The sequence below is a fragment of the Phaenicophaeus curvirostris genome, unplaced genomic scaffold (genome assembly GCF_032191515.1).
Source record: "Phaenicophaeus curvirostris isolate KB17595 unplaced genomic scaffold, BPBGC_Pcur_1.0 scaffold_492, whole genome shotgun sequence".
Taxonomy (NCBI): domain Eukaryota; kingdom Metazoa; phylum Chordata; class Aves; order Cuculiformes; family Cuculidae; genus Phaenicophaeus; species Phaenicophaeus curvirostris.
The window spans coordinates 38,117-59,182 of NW_027207064.1; the positions used below are offsets into that span (position 1 = coordinate 38,117).

The following is a 21,066-nucleotide window of genomic DNA, read 5'->3' on the forward strand; positions in this document are numbered from 1 at the left end:
TTAAAGCATTTACGCCCTTTTGGGAACTGGCTTTGTGCCCTTTTTATGCTTCAATCCCTTTTTTTTATGACTTAGGCCCATTTTGGGGAACTTCAGACCTTTCAAGGGGCTTCACCTGCAGCTTTTTGCCTCTAAACCATCTTTTTAAACGCTTCACACAACTTTTTTTTCACCTTTACACCCTTCCACGCTTTAAAACATTTTGGTTTTACGCCTTAAAACTCTCTTTTTATGCTTTACAACTTCATTTTTACGCTTTACAGTGATTTTTAAGCTTTACAACTGATTTTTTTTTTATGCTTTGAGCCTCCGTTGTGGCTTGATGTCTCTTTTTTCCCCCCTCCCACCCCCCTCGCCTCACGGTTTCCCTTTCTCCTCGTCGCCGTTTTCCTTGGGGATCTCCTCGTAGACGGCTTCGCCGCTGCCTTTCTCGGCGCCTTCGGCTCCCTTGGCGTTGGGGACCCAGAGCCCCGAGTCGATGCAGCGCTGCATGTGGTACTTGGCCTCCTGCCACGGAGAAACAAGGAATCATGGAAAGGGTTGGCTTGGAAGGACCTCAAAGCCCATCCAGATCCAACCCCATGAGCAGGGACCCCTTCCCATCCCAGGAGAATCATGGAATGATGGGATGGGTTGGGTTGGAAGGACCTCAAAGCCCATCCAGATCCAACCCCGGGGGCAGGGACACCTCCCATCCCAGGAGAACCATGGAATGGTGGGATGGGATGGGTTGGAAGGACCTCAAAGCCCATCCAGATCCAACCCCGTGGGCAGGGACCCCTTCCCATCCCAGGAGAACCATGGAATGGTGGGATGGGTTGGAAGGACCTCAAAGCCCATCCAGATCCAACCCCGTGGGCAGGGACACCTCCCATCCCAGGAGAACCATGGAATGGTGGGATGGGATGGGTTGGAGGGACCTCAAAGCCCATCCAGATCCAACCCTGTGGGCAGGGACACCTTCCCATGCCAGGAGAACCATGGAATGGTGGGATGGTTAGGTTGGAGGGACCTCAAAGCCCATCCAGATCCAACCCCATGAGCAGGGACCCCTTCCCATCCCAGGAGAACCATGGAATGGTGGGATGGGATGGAAGGACCTCAACGCCCATCCAGATCCAACCCTGTGGGCAGGGACCCCTTCCCATCCCAGGAGAACCATGGAATGGTGGGATGGGATGGGTTGGAAGGACCTCAAAGCCCATCCAGATCCAACCCCGTGGGCAGGAACCCCTTCCCATCCCAGGAGAACCATGGAATGATGGGATGGGTTGGAAGGACCTCAAAGCCCATCCAGATCCAACCTGGCCTCAGACACTTCCAAGAATGGAGCAGCCAAGGGCAACCTCATCCCGTGGAAGCTTCCCAGACCCCTTTCCCTACTGGAACCTGCTCTAAGGTCTCCCCAGAGCCTTCTCTTCTCCAGGCTGGACAACCCCAAGTCTCAGCCTTGGTCAGGAGGTTCTCCAGCCCTCGGATCATCTCCGTGGCCTCCTCCGGCCTCGCTCCACCAGCTCTTGTGGAGCTTCTCCTCCCCCAGCACCCCCAAGTCCTTCTCCAAATCCATTCAGAGGGACCGGGAGCACTCGGAGCGGGGTGGAATCCCTGCTAATTTGTCCCCCCCAAGGATTCCAGGAGGTGGAAACACTCACGGTTGGATCCATTTTGCTGATCGTGTCCTGCAACATCTGCACGTCCTTCACGTCGAAGCATTTCTGCAGCTCCTGGTGGGGCCGAGAGGAGCCCAGAGGCCGTTAAAGACGCTTACACCCTTTTTTTTTTTTAGTGTTTTACACCCTTTTAGTGGTTTACACCCTTTTTTTTTGGAGGGTTATGCCTTTTTGAATGATTTTTCCTCTTTTGGAGGGGCCTTGACACCCCCTGGAGGAGCTTCAAGACCTTTTTGAAGCGATTCACGCTCTTTTGGTGGGGGCTTTACCCCCTTTTTTATGCTTTAATGTCCTTTTTAACGCTTTAACGCCCCTTTTTTATGCTTTCCCCTCTTTGGTGGGGGCTTTAATGTCCTTTTTTATGCTTTAATGTCCTTTTTTAACGCATTAACGCCCTTTTTTAATGCTTTAATGCCCTTTTTTATGATTTCCCCTCTTTGGTGGGGGCTTTACACCCATTTTTATGCTTTAACGCCCTTTTTTGATGCTTTAACGCCCTTTTTCTATGCTTTCCCCTCTTTAGTGGGAGCTTTACACCCTTTTTTAATGCTTTAACACCCTTTTTTTATGCTTTAACCCCCTTTTTTTATGCTTTCCCCTCTTTAGTGGGAGCTTTACACCCTTTTTTATGCTTTAACACCCTTTTTTTATGCTTTAACCCCCTTTTTTTATGCTTTCCCCTCTTTGGTGGGGGCTTTACACCCGTTTTTATGCTTTAACGCCCTTTTTTGATGCTTTAACACCCTTTTATTGCTTTAATGCCCTTTTTTAATGCTTTAACACCCTTTTTTATGCTTTCCCCTCTTTAGTGGGAGCTTTACACCCTTTTTTATGCTTTAACACCCTTTTTTTATGCTTTAACCCCCTTTTTTTATGCTTTCCCCTCTTTGGTGGGGGCTTTACAACCCTTTTTTATGCTTTAATGTCCTTTTTTAACGCTTTAATGCCCTTTTTTAACGCTTTAACGCCCTTTTTTAACGCTTTAACGCCCTTTTTTAATGATTTCCCCTCTTCGGTGGGGGCTTTACACCCTTTTTTATGCTTTAATATCCTTTTTAATGCTTTAACGCCCCTTTTTAATGCTTTAACGCCCCTTTTTAATGCTTTAACGCCCCTTTTTAATGCTTTAACGCCCCTTTTTAATGCTTTAACGCCCCTTTTTAATGCTTTCCCCTCTTTGGGGGGGGCTTTACACTCTTTTTTTGTGGCTTTATGCTTTATCTTTTAGCTTTTTACCCTCTTTTAGGGGGGCGTTATGCCCTCTTGGGGGACCTTTATACCCTTTGCAGAGAGTTTTACGCCGTTTTTTATGTTTTAACACCTCTTTTAATGATTAATCCTCTTTGGGGGGGGTCTATACTCCCTTTTGGAGGGTCTTTATGCCCTTTTTTATGCTTTAATGTCTTTTTAAAACAATCCACCCCCTTTTTGGAGGGACTTTACACCCTTTTGGGAGCTTTTTTTTAAGCTTTAATGCCTTTTTTAAGCTTTAATGCCTTTTTTAAAACGATTCCCACCCCTCGCAGGGGGGGCTTTATGCCCTTTTGGGGGTCTTCACACCATTTTTTATGCTTTAATGCCTTTTTTCAAACGATTCACACCCTTTTTGGGGGGACTTCACGCCATTTTGGAAGCTTTTTATGCTTTTTTTATGCTTCCATTTGAAAAAAAGCCCTTTTTACCCTCTCAGGAAGGGGCTTTACGCCCTTTTGAGGGGGGATTTTACATCTTTTCTACGTTTTAAGGTCTCTTTTAACGATTTACGGTCCTTTTCGAGAAGCTTTTCCCTTTTCTTTAGGGGTTTACGGCCTCCTGGGGCCCTTCACGCCTCGTTTTTTCGGCTTTAAGGCCCCGAAACGAAGCGAGGAGGGGGGATACTCACCGCGGGGAGGGACTCGTAGACCTCCACGGGGTCGAGGCCGCCGGGGCCCAAGCGTTTCTGCCGCTCCTCTTCCTCGTACTCCTTCATCGCCTTCTCGATGCGCGCCTTGGCCCGCCCGCGCACTCGCTCCTTGAAGGCCTCCAGCTCGTCCGTGAAGCCCTCCATGTACTGCTGGTCGGCCGTCTGCGGGGGCGGGGGGGACAAACCCCCCAAAAATCCATCTAGGGGGGCTGCTCGGGTCCTCGCTGACCCCCAGCGCCAGTCCCAGGCCACCCAGAGCGGCCTCTGGCTCCGTCCGGACCCCCATTCCCACCCTAAATCCATTTTGGGGGGGCATTTAGGGGCTCCCAGACCCCCATTCCCACCCTAAATCCATTTTGGGGGGCATTTAGGGGCTCCCAGACCCCCATTCCCACCCCAAATCCATCTGGTGGGGCATTTAGGGGCTCCCAGACCCCCATTCCCACCCCTGATCCATCCGGGGGGGCATTTAGGGGCTCCCAGACCCCCATTCCCACCCTAAATCCATTTTGGGGGGCATTTAGGGGCTCCCAGACCCCCATTCCCACCCCAAATCCATCCGGGGGGGCATTTAGGGGCTCCCAGACCCCCATTCCCACCCCTGATCCATCTGGGGGGGCATTTCAGGGCTCCCAGACCCCCATTCCCACCCCAAATCCATCCGGGGGGGCATTTAGGGGCTCCCAGACCCCCATTCCCACCCCCAATCCATCTCGGGGGGCATTTAGGGGCTCCCAGACCCCCATTCCCACCCCAAATCCATCCGGGGGGGCATTTAGGGGCTCCCAGACCCCCATTCCCACCCCAAATCCATCCGGGGGGGCATTTAGGGGCTCCCAGACCCCCATTCCCACCCCAAATCCATCCGGGGGGGCATTTAGGGGCTCCCAGACCCCCATTCCCACCCCAAATCCATCTGGGGGGGCATTTAGGGGCTCCCAGACCCCCATTCCCACCCCTGATCCATCCGGGGGGGCATTTAGGGGCTCCCAGACCCCCATTCCCACCCCTGATCCATCTGGGGGGGCATTTAGGGGCTCCCAGACCCCCATTCCCACCCCTGATCCATCCGGGGGGGCATTTAGGGGCTCCCAGACCCCCATTCCCACCCCTGATCCATCCGGGGGGGCATTTAGGGGCTCCCAGACCCCCATTCCCACCCCCGATCCATCCGGGGGGGCATTTAGGGGCTCCCAGACCCCCATTCCCACCCCAAATCCATTTTGGGGGGGCATTTAGGGGCTCCCAGACCCCCATTCCCCCAAAAATCCATCGGGGGGGTGGCCTTTCAGAACCTTCCCAAACCTCCTTCCCTGCTCAAATCCATCTGGGAGGCGTTGGAGTCCTCCAGACCCCCCAAATCCAACCGGGGGTCCCACCCTGCTGCTCCCTTCCACCCTCGAAGCCCCCCCAGATGCCGGGGAGCCCCAAAATTCCCGCTCCAGGGGTGGAATTTCGGGCTCCTCACCTTGATCTTGGTGAAGAACTGTCGGAAACAGGCTCTGGGATCCACCTTGAGGCTCTTGGCCAGCTCCAGGATGAACTGCATGACGATGGTCTGGTGGGCAACCTGCTCCATCAGCGCGTGTTTCTGCCGGAGAAGACGGAGCTCAGCACCCCGAAACCCCCCCAGAGCCACCATGCCCGGAGCAGGGAAGCGGAGGGACCATCCCCGGCGTCCAGGGATGGTGGTGGGACCATCCCCGGCGTCCAGGGATGGCGGCAGGACTGCCTGGATCCCACGGATCTCCTGACTGCCAGGATCCCATCACTCCCTGGATCCCAAAGATCTCGTGACTACCTGGATCTCACAGCTCCTTGGATCCCATGGATTCCACCGCTCCCTGGATCCCACGGATCTCGGGACTGCCTGAATCCCATCACTCCTTGGATCCCACGGATCCCACCGCTCCTCAGAGCCCACGGATCTCATGATAACAGGGATCCCATCGCTCCCTGGATCCCATGGATCTCATGACTGCCTGGATCTCATCGCTCCCTGGATCCCACCACTCCTCAGATCCCACGGATCCCCAGAGCTCCCTGGATCCCACAGATCTCATGACTGCTGGGATCCCACAGATTCCACTGCTCCCTGGATCCCACTGATCCCATCGCTCCCCAGATCCCACGGATCTCCTGACTGCCAGGATCCCATCGCTCCCTGGATCCACAGATCTCGTGGCAGTCTGGATCCCACCGCTCCCTGGATCCCACGGATTCCACCGCTCCCTGGATCCCACAGATCTCATGACTGTCTGGATCCCATTGCTCCCTGGATCCCATGGATCCCACCACTCCTCAGATCCCACAGATCCCACAGCTCCCTGGATCCCACAGATCTCGTGACAGTCTGGATCCCATCACTCCCTTGATCCCATAGCTCCCCGGATCCCATGGATCCCATCATTCCCCCGATCCCATGGATCCCCACCACTCCCTGGATCCCACGGAGCTCATGACTACAGGGATCCCATCGCTCCCTGGATCCCACAGATCCCATTACTCCCTGGATCCCACAGATCCCACGGATCCCATGACTGTCTGGATCCCATCACTCCCTGGATCCCACCACTCCTCAGATCCCACGGATCCCCACAGCTCCCTGGATCCCACAGATCTCATGACAGTCTGGATCCCATCACTCCCTTGATCCCATAGCTCCCCAGATCCCATGGATCCCATCACTCCCTCGATCCCATGGACCCCACTGCTCCCCGGATCCCACGGATCTCCTGACTGCCAGGATCCCATTGCTCCCTGGATCCACAGATCTCGTGAAAGTCTGGATCCCAACGCTTCCTGGATCCCACAGATTGCACTGCTCCCTGGATCCCACCGCTCCCTGGATCCCATGGATCTTGGGACTGCCTGAATCCCATCACTCCCTGGATCCCATGGATCCCCACCACTCCTTGGATCCCACGGATCTCATGACTACAGAGATCCCATCATTCCCTGGATCCCACGGATCTCATGACTGTCTGGGTCCCACAGATTCCACTGCTCCCTGGATCCCACGGATCTCACGATTGTCTGGATCCCATCGCTCCCTGGATCCCACGGATCCCACCACTCCTCAGATCCCATGGATCCCCACAGCTCCCTGGATCCCACAGATCTCATGACTGCTGGGATCCCACAGATCCCTGAATCCCACAGATCCCTTGATCCCATAGCTCCCCAGATCCCATGGATCCCATCACTCCCTCCATCCCATGGACCCCACAGCTCCCTGGATCCCACGGATCCCCTCCGCTCCCCAGATCCCACGGATTCCACTGCTCCCTGGATCCTACAGCTCTCCTGACTCCCTGGATCCCACGGATCCCACAGCTCCCCGGATCCCGGCAGGCAAAGCAGCCCAAGGAGCAGCGACGATCCCGCTCCCTCACCTCTTCCACCTCCAGGTCGATGCACCAGATCACCAGGTAATTAGCAGTCTCCTCGCAAACGAGGTGCGGGTTGTCCGAGAGGTACTTCTGGCTGTCGTCCCAGCGCCGCAGCATCCCTGCGGAGAGCGGCACCGACAACCCCGTCAGCCTGGGGGGGTCAAACAACTCCAACCCCGCATCAAACGCCTCCAATTCAACATGAGCCGCCCCAAATTCCGGACCAAACGCCCCAAATTCTGGGTCAAACGCCCCAAATTCTGGGTCAAACGCCCCAAACTCCGGACCAAACGCCCCAAACTCCGGACCAAACGCCCCAAACTCCGGACCAAACGCCCCAAATTCAACATAAGCCACTTCAGTTTTGGACTCGGACGCCTCAAACTGGGACTCAGACGCCTCAAACTGGGACTCAGACGCCTCAAACCGGGACTCAGACGCCTCAAACCGGGACTCAGACGCCTCAAACCGGGACTCAGACGCCTCAAATTCAACATAAGCCACTTCAGTTTTGGGATCAAACGCCTCAATTTGGGGATCAAACGCCTCAATTTGGGGATCAAACGCCTCAAATTCAATATGAGCCACTTCAGTTTTGGACTCAAACACCTCAAATTCAATATGAGCCCCCTCAGTTTGGGGACCAAACGCCTCCAATTTGGGACCAAACGCCTCCAATTCAATATGAGCCGCCTCAGTTTTGGGATCAAACGCCTCAGATCTGGGATCAAAAGCCTCAAATTCAATATCAGCTGCCTCACTTTGGGGATCAAACGCCTCAGTTTTGGGGATCAAACGCCTCCAATTCAATTTGAGCCGCCTCAGTTTGGGGATCAAAAACCTCAAATCTGGAATCAAACGCCTCAAATTCAATATGAGACGCCTCAAACTGGGACTCGGACGCCTCAAACTGGGACTCGGACGCCTCAAACTCAACATAAGCCACTACAGTTTTGGGATCAAACGCCTCAAATTGGGGATCAGACGCCTCAAACTGGGGATCAGACGCCCCAAATTCAACATAAGCCACTTCAGTTTTGGGATCAAACGCCTCCAATTCAACATGAGCCGCCTCGAATTCCGGATCAAACGCCCCAAATTCCGGATCAAACGCCCCAAATTCAACATAAGCCACTTCAGTTTTGGGATCAAACGCCTCAATTTGGGGATCAAATGCCTCAAATTCAATATGAGCCACTTCAGTTTTGGAATCAAACACCTCAAATTCAATATGAGCCCCCTCAGTTTGGGGACCAAACGCCTCCAATTTGGGACCAAACGCCTCCAATTTGGGACCAAACGCCTCCAATTCAATTTGAGCCGCCTCAGTTTGGGGATCAAAAACCTCAAATCTGGAATCAAACGCCTCAAATTCAATATGAGACGCCTCAAACTGGGACTCGGACGCCTCAAACCGGGACTCCGACGCCTCAAACTGGGACTCCGACGCCTCAAACTGGGACTCCGACGCCTCAAACTGGGACTCCGACGCCTCAAATTCAACATAAGCCACTTCAGTTTTGGACTCAAACGCCTCAGTTTTGGGATGAGCTCCTCAAATTCAGGATCAAACACCTCAGTTTCGGGATAAGCATCCCATAAGAGGTTCCCTGGCTGCCAGAAATGGATTTCCCTGCTCCAGGGGCAAGTTTCCCAACTCCAAAGCCGCAGGGACATCCCATAAAGAGGTTTCCTGACTGCCAGGAAGGGGTTTCCCTGCTCCAGGGGGAAATTTCCCAGCTCCAAGGCCACAGGGACATCCCAGGAAGGGGTTTCCCAGCTCTAGGAAGGGATTTCCCTGCTCCAAGGCCACAGGGACATCCTAGGAAGAGATTTCCCTGCTCCAGGAAGGGGTTTCCCTGCTCCAAGGCCACAGGGACATCCCAGGAAGGGATTTCCCAGCTCCAGGGGGAGGTTTCCCGGCTCCAGGAAGGGATTTCCCTGCTCCAAGGCCACAGGGACATCCCAGGAAGGGGTTTCCCAGCTCCAGGAAGGGGTTTCCCAGCTCCAAAGCCACAGGGACATCCCAGGAAGGGGTTTCCCAGCTCCAGGAAGGGGTTTCCCTGCTTCAAAGCCTCATGAGCACCCCGGGAAGGGGTTTCCAGGCCTCCCGGAAGGAGTTTCCCAGGACCGTGGAGCCGCTCACCGAAGTGTTTGATCTGCTTCTCGTAGCGCTCCACAAACGACTTGTGCTTCTTCTCCTTCTGCTCCTCCGTCTCCTCCACCTCCTCCGCTTTGACGTTGAAGACGCTCTGGGAAGCAGAAGGAACCGAGTCGGGAAGACGCTCCAGGAAAAACCCCAGGAAAAAAAACCCTGGGAATGCTGGATTCCACCCCCCTCCTCAAAACCCACCTTGCTGAAGCCGTCCTTGCTGAGGGTGTCGACGTTCCAGGGCATGTTCTTCTCCTTCTTCCGCAGCTCTTCCAACTTATTCTCCCAACTCTTCTCCTCGTTCCGCAGCTGCTGCGCTTCCGCCTGGAGTTTTTCCAGCTCTCCCTTCCCGTTTTCCTTCTCGGCCACTTCCAGCTCCTTCATTTTCCGCTGGCACTCGGCCAGCTTCCGCTTACACTCCCGGCAGCCCTTATCCAGCTCTTCCTTTTCCTTCTGGAATTGCTCCATGCGCTCCAATCGAGCCTGCGGGGAAGCACGAGGTGGGGGGGATCGTTAACTCCGACGGCAATTCCGGCTGCCGGGAAGCTCTTATCCCTATGGATGTTCCCGAACCCGGTTTAGAAATTAAAAATCCAGCCCCGGCGCGGAATTGGGAGGGAAAAGCTGTAGCAGAGGCGGCGTTCCAGTTAAATCGGAGCAGAATCCAAAATTCCAGGGTTTCCAGGTCCTGGAATATTTGATCCCAGAGCCCCCCCCCCCCCAGGTTTGTGCCTCTCGCCGAGGGGAAAAAAACTTCAGGAGTTTGGAACCTCTGGAATGATGGAGCCGCCAGAATCCAGAGCCGGGGGGACGCGGAGAGGCTGGGGGGGGGGGCTGGTTGTCATGGAAACAGGGGGATGCAGGGGAAAGGGGGGGCACAGGGACCCCCCTGAGAGGGCGTGGTTGCTATGGCAACAGGGAGCACCCCCCCCCCACTCCACTTTGGGGACCGGTCACTAAGGGAAGAGAGGAGCCCCCCCCCGCCCCCCACTTTGGGGCCCGGTCACTAAAGGAAGAGGGGAGCCCCCCCCCCCACTTTGGGGACCGGTCACTAAGGGAAGAGAGGAGCCCCCCCCCCCTTTGGGGACCGGTCACTAAGGGAAGAGAGGAGCCCCCCCCCCCCCCCCTTTGGGGACCAGTCACTAAGGGAAGAGAGGAGCCCCCCCCACACACACACTTTGGGGCCCGGTCACTAAAGGAAGAGGGGAGCCCCCCCCTCTTTGGGGACCGGTCACTAAGGGAAGAGAGGAGCCCCCCCCCCCCCCACTTTGGGGCCCGGTCACTAAAGGAAGAGGGGAGCCCCCCCCCCACTTTGGGGCCCGGTCACTAAGGGAAGAGAGGAGCCCCCCCCACACCTTTGGGGACCGGTCACTAAGGGAAGAGGGGAGCCCCCCCCCGCTTTGGGGACCGGTCACTAAGGGAAGAAGGGAGTCCCCACCCCCCTCTTTGGGGACCGGTCACTAAGGAAAGAGAGGAGCCCCCCCCCCCTCTTTGGGGACCGGTGACTAAGGAAAGAGAGGAGCCCCCCCCTCTTTGGGGACCGGTCACTAAAGGAAGAGGGGAGCCGCCCCGGCTCTTTGGGGACCGGTCACTAAGGGAAGAAGGGAGCCCCCCCACCTCTTTGGGGCCCGGTCACCGACCTGGTGCCGCCATCGGAAGAGGCTGGCGGTGTCGATGTTGGGGTGCGTGTCGTCCTCATCGTCCGACACCTCGATGTGGTCCCACACGCTGTAATCCACCATGGCCCCGCGGCCTCCGAGCGGCCTCTGCTCGCCGCCCCCCCCCCCCAACAAGCCCCAACCGGGAGTTCGCGGCCGCTTCTCGAAGCCTCCAGCGCCCGCGCCCCACCCGCGCACTTCCGGTTCCGCCCCGGGTACTTCCGGTTACGCACTTCCGGTGGCGCCAGAGGCCGCGTAGCGCATGCGTACAGCGCGGAGGGTGGGGCGCGAAGGGCGTCTCACCCAGAGTAAAGATGGCGGCAGTCTTAAAGGGACACGCGACTTAAAAGAAAGGGGGGGTGGGGAGACGTGGGTGGGGGGACGAAGGGGAAGATGGAGGGATTGGGGACATGGAGGGATGTGGGGACATGGGGGGAGATGGGGGTATAGGGGGTTATGGGGACATGGGGGGCATAGAGGGGATATGGGGGGACATGGGAATATGGGAGGACATGGGGACATGGGGGGAGATGGGGGCATAGAGGGTTATGGGGACATGGGGGGCATAGAGGGACATGGGGGGCATAGGGGGATATGGGGGGACAGGGGGGATATGGGGACATGGGGTGCATAGGGGGACATGGGGGGACATGGGGGCATAGAGGGTTATGGGGACATGGGGGGCATAGGGGGATATGGGGGGACAGGGGGGACATGGGGGGCATAGGGGGGATATGGGGACATGGGGGGCATAGGGGGACATGGGGGGCATAGGGGGATATGGGGGGACAGGGGGGATATGGGGACATGGGGGGCATAGGGGGGATATGGGGGGACATGGGGATATGGGAGGACATGGGGACATGGGGGGAGATGGGGGCATAGGGGGAGATGGGGGGAGATGGGGGTATAGGGGGATATGGGGACATGGGGGGCATAGAGGGGATATGGGGACATGGGGGGCATAGGGGGATATGGGGGGCATAGGGGGATATGGGGGGACAGGGGGGATATGGGGACATGGGGGGCATAGGGGGACATGGGGGGCATAGGGGGATATGGGGGGACAGGGGGGATATGGGGACATGGGGGGCATAAGGGGACATGGGGACATGGGGGGACATGGGGGCATAGAGGGTTATGGGGACATGGGGGGCATAGAGGGACATGGGGGGCATAGGGGGATATGGGGGGACATGGGGGGCATAGGGGGACATGGGGGGCATAGGGGGATATGGGGGGACAGGGGGGATATGGGGACATGGGGGGCATAGGGGGACATGGGGGGCATAGGGGGATATGGGGGGACAGGGGGGATATGGGGACATGGGGGGCATAAGGGGACATGGGGACATGGGGGGACATGGGGGCATAGAGGGTTATGGGGACATGGGGGGCATAGAGGGACATGGGGGGCATAGGGGGATATGGGGGGACATGGGGGGCATAGGGGGACATGGGGGGCATAGGGGGATATGGGGGGACATGGGGATATGGGGGGACATGGGGGCATAGGGGGACATGGAGGGACATGGCGTATGGGGGACATGGGGGGACATGGGGGGATGAGGGGAGATGGGGGTATAGGGGGCATAGGGGGATATGGGGACATGGGGGGAGATGGGGGGACATGGGGGGACAGTGACCAACATGGGGACGGTGACCAAGACGGAGCTGGTGTCCAAGGTGGGGACGTTGGCTGGGGTGGGGACGGTGTCCAAGACGGGTGAGGACGTGGATGGGATGGGGAGATGGCCTGTTCTGGAGGTGGTGTCCACGCTGGAGCCATCGTTGGGGTGGGGACGGTGTCCAGGATGGGGACATCGGCTGAGGTGGGGACGTGACCTGCTGTGGAGATGGTGTCCCAGGTGGGGACGTTGGCTCAGATGGGGACATTGGGTGGGATGGGGACGTTGGTGGAGGTGAGGACGGCGTCCAAGATGGGGACGGTGTCCAGGATGGGGACATGGCTGGGGTAGGGACTCATCGATGACATCAAACTCATCGGTAACGTCTGGATCGGAGTCAGCCTGGGCTGCAGGGATCACGCTCTGGTGGAGTCCAAGGTCCTGAGGGACGTGGTCCTCGGGGACGAGGGAGCAGGACGGAGCTGGCAGGTCTTTAAGGTCCTTTCTATGAGGGACAAGAGCCCAGTTGGGTCGGGATGAGGTCAGGAAGGCCAAGGAGCTGGACTCGGCAAGGGGAGCGAAGACCAGCAAGAAGGGCTCCTCCAGGTCCACCGGTCAAAGAGAAGGTTCCTCCCATTGATGGGTTGGGAGTGGTGACCTCGTATCACCAGGCGAGGACGAGGCTGAGGGACTCAACGACTCTCTTGCCTCGTTCTTCACCGACAGCCGCTCTCCTCCCCTCCTCCTGGGTCGTGGGACAGCGGGATGGTGACCAGCGGGTAGCTCCTCTCCCACTGTGGAGGAGGATCAGGGTCACGATGACCTGAGGAACCTGAACGAAGTCTACGGGACCTGACGAGATCCATCCCAGAGCCCCGAGGGGCTTGGCTGGTGGGGTGGCCGAGCCAATCTCCGTGATATCCGAAGGGTCCTGGCAGGCAGGAGAAGTCCTCAGGGACCGGAAGAAGGTTGATGCGCCCAGTGGTATAGGTAGAAGAGAAGACCCTTCAGCCCCTCCTCTGCGCCTGGGAAGCTCGTGGAGATCCTCCTGGAAGCTCTGCTGATGTCCTGCCCCACCAACCGAGCGGCTTTCTCCGATGTGGACACAGGACAACCGATGGGTGGGATCTAGCTGGGCTTCGGTGAAGCCTTTCCTAGGATAATAGACTCACCAGGTTGGAAAAGACCCACTGGATCCTCGAGTCCAACCATTCCCACCAACCGTTCCCTCGATGTGGTCCCCACAACATCCTTCTCTCTAAATTGGAGAGATAGCGATGGGATGGGGGGAGGAGAAACGGGTTGGATGGGGCTTGGAGCCCCTGATCCCGTGGAACTGGATGGGCTTGGAGGTCCCTTGAACCCAACCCATTCTAGGATTCTATGACTTGATGGCTGGGATGGGGACGGTGTCCATGGTGGGGACGTGGGCTGTGGTGGGGACGTAGCATGGGATGGAGATGGTGTTGGGATGGGGATGGTGTCCAGGATGGGGATGGTGTCCAGGATGGGGATGGTGTTGGGATGAGGATGGTGTTGGGATGAGGATGGTGTCCGGGATGGGGACGGCGTCCAGGGATGGGGATGGCGTCCAGGGATGGGGATGGCGTCCAGGATGGAGATCGGGATTGGGATGGGGTCGGTGTCTGGGATGGAGATGGTGTCCTAGATGGGGATGGTGTCCGGGATAGGGATGGTGTCCAAGGTGGAGATGGTGTCCTAGATGGAGACGGTGTCTGGGATGCAGACAGTGTCCAGGATGGGGACAGTGTCTGGGATGGAGACAGTGTCCGGGATGGAGACGATGTCTGGGATGGAGATCGGGATTGGGATGGGGATGGTGTCTGGGATGGAGATGGTGTCCTAGATGGAGACGGTGTCCAGGATGGGGATGGTGTCTGGGATGGAGATGGTGTCTGAGGTGGAGATGGTGTCCTGTATGGAGATGGTGTCCGGGATGGAGATGGTGTCCGGGATGGAGATGGTGTCCGGGGTAGGGATGGTGTCCAAGGTGGAGACGGTGTCCAGGATGGAGACGGTGTCCGGGATGGGGATGGTGTCTGGGATGGAGTTGTGTCCGGGATGGAGATCAGGATTGGGATGGGGATGGTGTCTGGGATAGAGATCGGGATTGGGATGGGGTCGGTGTCTGGGATGGAGATGGTGTCCTAGATGGAGATTGGGATTGGGATGGAGATTGGGATTGGGATGGAGACAGTGTCCAGGATGGAGATGGTGTCCTAGATGGAGACGGTGTCCGGGATGGAGATGGTGTCTGGGATGGAGATGGTGTCCTAGATGGAGATGGTGTCCTAGATGGAGATCAGGATTGGGATGGGGATGGTGTCTGGGATAGAGATCGGGATTGGGATGGGGTCGGTGTCTGGGATGGAGATGGTGTCCTAGATGGAGATTGGGATTGGGATGGAGACGGTGTCCGGGATGGAGATGGTGTCCAGGATGGAGACAGTGTCCGGGATGGGGATGGTGTCTGGGATGGAGATGGTGTCTGGGATGGAGATGGTGTCCTGGATGGAGATGGTGTCTGGGATAGAGATTAGGGTTGGGATGGGGTCGGTGTCCGGGATGGGGATGGTGTCCATGGGGGTTCATGAGTGGGGGGTGTCCTGATGGGGGGGGGGTCTCCATAGAGGAGGGGGATCCCTGCATGGGGGAGATCCCTGTGGAGGGCATAGAAGGGGGGGATCCCCATGGGGGGGGGCATGGGGGGTGTCCCCATGGGGCCATAGAGGGGGGGATCCCCGTGGGGGGGGCATGGGGGGTGTCCCCATGGGGCCATAGAGGGGGGGATCCCCGTGGGGGGGGCATAGAGGGGGGGATCCCCATGGGGAGGGGGCATAGAGGGGAGGGGATTCCCAGGGAGGGGGGGAATTCCTGAATTGGGGGATCCTGGGGGGGGGATCCCCGTGATGGGGGGGCAGGATAGAGGGGGGGATCCCCATGGAGTTGGGGGGGGGCATATAGGGGAGGAGATCCTCGGGGCAGGGGGGGAATCCCTGAATAGGGGGGATCCCTGAATTGGGGTTCTTGAGGGGGGGGGGCATTGGGGGGGATCCCCATAGGGGGTGAATGGGGGGGCTCCTCATGGAGGGGGGAATCCCTGGATGGGGGGGGATCCCTGAATTGGGGTTCTTGGGGGGGGGGCATTGGGGGGGGATCCCCATAGGGGGTGAATGGGGGGGCTCCTCATGGAGGGGGGAATCCCTGGATGGGGGGGGATCCCTGAATTGGGGTTCTTGAGGGGGGGGGCATTGGGAGGGATCCCCGTGAAGGGGGCATAGAGGGAAAAGGATCCCCGGAGGTGGGGGGGAATCCCTAGATGGGGGGACCCCCATGAAGCAGGGGGGGGAATAGAGGGGGGGATCCCTGGGAAGGGGATCCTTGGATTGGGGGGGCATAGAGGGGGGATTCCTCATTGGGGAGGGGGATCCCTGGATGGGGGGGGGGCATAGAAGAGGGGATCCCCACTGGGGGGGGCCGGTTTCCTGGATTGGAGGGGGGGGGGGAAATCCCTGGATGGGGGGATCCCTATGGAGGGAGGGGGGGGATTCCCTAGATTTGGGGGGGGGGGGAATCCCTGGATGGGGGGATCCCTATGGAGGGAGGAGGGGATTCCCTAGATTGGGGGGGGGGGGAAATCCCTGGATTAAGTGGGGGGAATCCCTGGGTTGAGGGGGGAAGAGGGGGGGTTCCTCATTGGGGGGGATCCCTGGATGGGGGGGGGCATAGAAGAGGGGATCCCCACTAGGGGGGTGGGTTTCCTGGATTGGAGGGGGGGGGAAATCCCTGGATGGGGGGATGCCTATGGAAGGAGGGGGGGATTCCCTGGATTTGGGGTGGGGGGGAATCCTTGGATTAAAGGGGGGGAATCCCTGGATGGGGGATCCCAATGGGGGGGGGAATCCCTAGATTAAGGTGTGGGGGGAATCCCTGGATGGGGGGATCCCTATGGGGGAGGGGGGAATCCCTGGATGGGGGCTCGAGGGGGGGATTTATGGGTCCGGGGGGGTGGAATCGCCGCCTTGGGGGGGTCCCGGGGCGGAGCCGCCGTTGCTTGGGGGGGCGGGGGGGGTTCGGGGGAGGCGCCGACGGCACCGGCAGCAGCCCCGGGACCGCCCCCCCCGGCTCGTTCCGAGCGGCTGCACCGAGCCATGCGGAGCCCACCGGGAACCGGGGCCGCCCCCGCGCTGCCTTAGGAACCGGGAGCCGCACCGGGAGCCGCTCAGAAACCGGGAGAAGCACCGGGAGCAGCTCAGAAACCGGGAGAAGCACCGGGAGCCGCACCGGGAGCCGCACCGGGAGCCGCTCAGACACCGGGAGCCGCTCAGACACCGGGAGCCGCACCGGGAGCAGCTCAGAAACCGGGAGAAGCACCGGGAGCCGCACCGGGAGCCGCTCAGACACCGGGAGCAGCACCAGTAACCGAAAGCGGCACCGGGAGCCGCACCGGGAGCTGCTCAGACACCGGGAGCCGCACCGGGAGCAGCACCAGGAGCAGCTCAGATACCGGGAGCCGCACCAGAGGCAGCATCGGGAGCAGCACCGGGAGCAGCTCAGACACCGGGAGCAGCACCGGGAGCGGCACCGGTAACAGAAAGCGGCTCCGGGAGCAGCTCAGACACCGGGAGCTCCCGCACCGGGAGCTGTTTGTGCACCGGTAGCTGCACCGGTACGAGCACCGGGAGCTGTTTGGGCACCGGTACGAGCACCGGGAGCTGCACCGGGAGCTGCTGAAGCACCGGGAGCAGCACCGGGAGCTGCTTGTGCACCAGCAGCCGGTAGCGGGAGCTGCCCCGGGAGCTGTTTGGGCACCGGGAGCCGCACCGGTACGAACAGCGGGAGATCTTTGAGCACCGGGAGCTGTTTGGGCCCCGGTACCTGCACCAGGAGCTGCACCGGGAGCTGTCTGGGCACCGGGAGCCGGACCGGGAGCTGTTTGGGTACCGGTACCTGCACCAGGAGCTGCACCGGGAGCTGTTTGGGCCCCGGTACCGGTAGCGGGAGCCGCACCGGGAGCTGTTTGGGCCCCGGTACCGGTAGCGGGAGCCGCACCGGGAGCTGTTTGTGCACCGGGAGCCGCACCGGTACGAGCACCGGGAGATCTTTGAGCACCGGGACCTGTTTGGCCACCGGTACCTGCACCAGGAGCTGCACCGGGAGCTGCACCGGGAGCTGTTCGAGCACCGGGAGCTGCCCCGGCAGCTGTTTGGAAACCGGGAGCTGCACCGATACGAGCACCGGGAGCTTTTCGAGCACCGGGAGCTGCACCAGGAGCTGTTTGGGCACCGGGAGCTGCACCGGGAGCTGCACCGGGAGCTCTTTGAGCACCGGGAGCTGCCCCGGGAGCTGTTTGAGCACCGGTACCGGTAGCGGGAGCTGCACCGGGAGCTCTTCGAGCACCGGTACCTGCCCCGGGAGCTGCCTGGGCCCCGGGGGAGCCGGTGTCCCCGCGGGCGATGGAGCCGGGGTGCCGGCAGAGCCTGTCGGTGCCCCGGGAGGGGCCCCCCAAGCCCCCCCCGCACCTGTGGCGCCAGCCCCGCACCCCGATCCGCATCCGCCACCGCGGCTTCTCGGACACCGAGCGGCCCCGGCCCCGGCCCATGGAACGGGCGGACGCCGTGGACACCGGGAACCGGCCCGGGCTGCGGAAAACGCGGATGTCCTGGCCCTCCTCGCTCCACGGGCCCCCCGGCACCGGGCACCGGTAAGTGACCCCGGTACCGGGGCTTGAACCCCCCCAGCGGCACCGGGAGAGACCCCCCAGCATCCCGGTACCGGGGCTTGAACACACCCAGCATCCCGGTACCGGGGCTTGAACACACCCAGCATCCCGGTACCGGGGCTTGAACCCCCCCAGCATCCCGGTGCCGGGGCTAGAACCTCCCCCAGCATCCCGGTACCGGGGCTAGAACCTCCCCCAGCATCCCGGTACCGGGGCTAGAACCTCCCCCAGCATCCCGGTACCGGGGCTAGAACCTCCCCCAGCATCCCGGTACCGGGGCTAGAACCTCCCCCAGCATCCCGGTACCGGGGCTAGAACCTCCCCCAGCATCCCGGTACCGGGGCTTGAATCCCCCCAGCATCCCGGTACCGGGGCTTGAATCCCCCCAGCATCCCGGTACCGGGGCTTGAATCCCCCCAGCATCCCGGTACCGGAGGTAGAACCCCCCCCAGCATCCCGGTACCGGGGCAAGAACACCCCCAGCATCCCGTTAATGGAGGTGGAACCCACCCAGCATCCCGTTAATGGAGGTGGAACCCCCACAGCGTCCCGGTACCGGAGGTAGAACCCCCCCCTCCTCCCGTTAACGGAGGTGGAACCCCCCCCTCCTCCCAGTAAGGGAGGTAGGACCCCCCCAGTATCCCAGTAACAGCTGCTGGTTGTGCCGCGCTGGCACGGTTCCGCGGGCACCATGTTCTTCCGGAAGCGCCGAGGGTGGCGGCGGCATCTCCGGCTTCATTCGAGGCGTTAATTAATGCGTGGGGAGCTCGGCACGTGGGTGGCATTTGGTGGTGTCCTTTCCTTCCCGGTGGCCGCCGGTGAATCCGGCACCCGCCGTCCTCCTCCCGGCGTCCCCGGAGCTGGGCAAAAGCCGCTCTGGGGGCCCCTGGCTGAGCCCCCAACTCACAGTCAGAGAGTCACCAGCTTGGGAAGGACCCACCGGATCGTGGAGTCCAACCATCCCCATCAGTCACTAACCCACGTCCCTCAGCACCTCGTCCACCCGGCCCTTCAACCCCTCCAGGGCAGGGGACTCAACCCCCTCCCTGTCCCAGGGCCCAGGGACCCTTTCCAGGAAAGATTCCATCCTGCTGTCCATGCGGAGCCTCCCCTGGTGGAGCTTGAGGCCGTTCCCTCTCGGCCTGGCCCCTGGCCCTGGGGAGAAGAGCCCAGCTCCCTCCTCTCCACAAGCTCCTTGCAGGGAAAGAGCAAGGAGGTCTCCCCTCAGGCTCCTCTTCTCCAGGCTGAACCCCCCCAGCTCTCTCAGCCGCTCCTCTTCTTCTCCAGCCGCCTCCCCAGCTTCGTTGCTCTTCTCTGCACTCGCTCCAGAGCCTCCACATCCTCGTGTTCCACCAACCCCCCCAGGTCCTTCTCCTCCAGGCCCTTTCCAGCCAGACTCCTCCTAGGCTGGAGCTGCCCAGGGTCGTTGTGCCCCAAGGTCCTGCTCCAACCTCAGCCCCTTGGTCTCAGCCCATGGATCCAACCAGCTCAGATCCCTCTGGAGAACCTCAAACCCTCCAGCAGATCCACCCAGCTCAGTGTCACCCCCAAACTCTCTCCGGGAGCCCTCGATGCCTTCATCCAGGTCGTGGATAAAGACATTGACCAGGACCCAGCACGGAGCCCTGGGGACACCGCTTGTCACTGGCCTCCAGCTGGAGTTAACTCCATCTCCCACCACTCTCTGGGCCCTCCACACAACCAGTTTTCCACCCAGGAGAGCGTTCATCCTTGCTTAATGGATTTCTCCCTCCCGGCACCAATTAGAGTAATCAAGCCAAACGAAGGTGATCCCCACACTGGGACGGAGCCGGGTGGCTGGAACATGGTTCGTTGTGGTGATGCCACAATCCCACCAGCTGGTGCTGGATCTCAGAGGCTTCTCCTGGTTTCAGTGTGTCCCTCACTCTAATTAATTCCTCTGGTGTTAATTCCTTGACTATTTGGTAAAAGCCACCCCATAATAGTGAGGGAAGTGACCTCGGTGATGGCGGCAGGACCATGTGCCACCCGTGTGGCCGCTCCGGCACAGACGGTGCCGGAATCTTCTTGGAGGGGGAGGAGTCTCCGGTGGCCACCAGGGATGAAGCATGGGGGGTGCCGGCAACTGGGGGGGACACCAGCACCACCACCAACCACGGGGATCGGTGGGATGGGATGGGATGAGATGGTACAGGATGGCATCCCATGCCATCCCGTGCCCTGTCATCCCATCCCATCCCATCCCAGTTTCCCATCCCAGTTTCCCATCCCATCCCATCCCATCCCATCCCATCCCGTGCCACAGCATTCCGTGCCAGGGATGGATCCAGTGGGTCTCTTCCAACCTGGTGATTCTATGATTTCCCCCTTCTCTCTCTCCCCTTATCCCCCTGTATTTCCCCTTCTCTCCCTCTCCATTTCCCCCCATTTGCCCCGTGTCCCCCCCATTTCCCCCTTCTCTTCCCCCCGTATCCCCCCATTTCCCCCTCCATTTCCCCCTTCTTCCCCTCCATTTCCCCCTTCTATCACACATTCCCCCCCATTTCCCCCTTCTCTCCCCATTCCCCCCTTTTTCCTCTCATTCCCCCGATTTCCCCCTTGTCCCCATCATTCCCCCTGTGTCCCCCCATTTACTCTCCATGTTCCCCCATTTCCCCCTTCTTTCCCCTCCATTTCCCCTCTTTCCTGCCTTTTTCCCCTCATTCCCCCTCATTTCCCCCCTTCCCCCCTCATTTCCCCCCCATTTCCCCCTTAATTTCCCTCCATTTCCCCCCTTTCCCGCCTTGTTCCCCTCATTCCCCCTGTGTGTCCCCCCCTTTCCCCCTTCATTTCTCTCCATTTCCCGCCTTGTTCCCCTCATTCCCCCTCCATTTTCCCCCCTTTCCCCTCTCATTTTCCCCCCTCATTTTCCCCCCTCATTTTCCCCCCTCATTTTCCC

At 59.6% G+C, this 21,066-nt stretch overlaps 2 protein-coding genes across 2 annotated transcripts; both read right to left on the bottom strand.

Annotated features, from left to right (window-relative positions):
• Positions 1-200: 200 nt before the first annotated feature.
• On the bottom strand, positions 201-10,895 carry CDC37 (cell division cycle 37, HSP90 cochaperone). The gene is made up of 8 exons (XM_069883048.1): positions 10,758-10,895; positions 9,319-9,600; positions 9,112-9,217; positions 6,969-7,084; positions 5,042-5,164; positions 3,553-3,735; positions 1,653-1,724; positions 201-507 (listed from the first exon to the last, which is right to left on the bottom strand). Exons 1-8 carry the CDS (start codon positions 10,857-10,859, stop codon positions 358-360), a joined length of 1,134 nt encoding a protein of 377 aa, XP_069739149.1. The 5' UTR covers positions 10,860-10,895; the 3' UTR covers positions 201-357.
• A 2,881-nt stretch (positions 10,896-13,776) lies between these two features.
• LOC138735148 (putative uncharacterized protein DDB_G0290521) lies at positions 13,777-14,720 on the bottom strand (the record flags this gene model as incomplete). The annotated part of the gene is given in 2 exon segments (XM_069883054.1): positions 13,777-14,561; positions 14,564-14,720. Coding segments are annotated over 2 exon segments (942 nt in total), but the record flags the coding sequence as incomplete, so codon positions are not given.
• Positions 14,721-21,066: the final 6,346 nt, after the last annotated feature.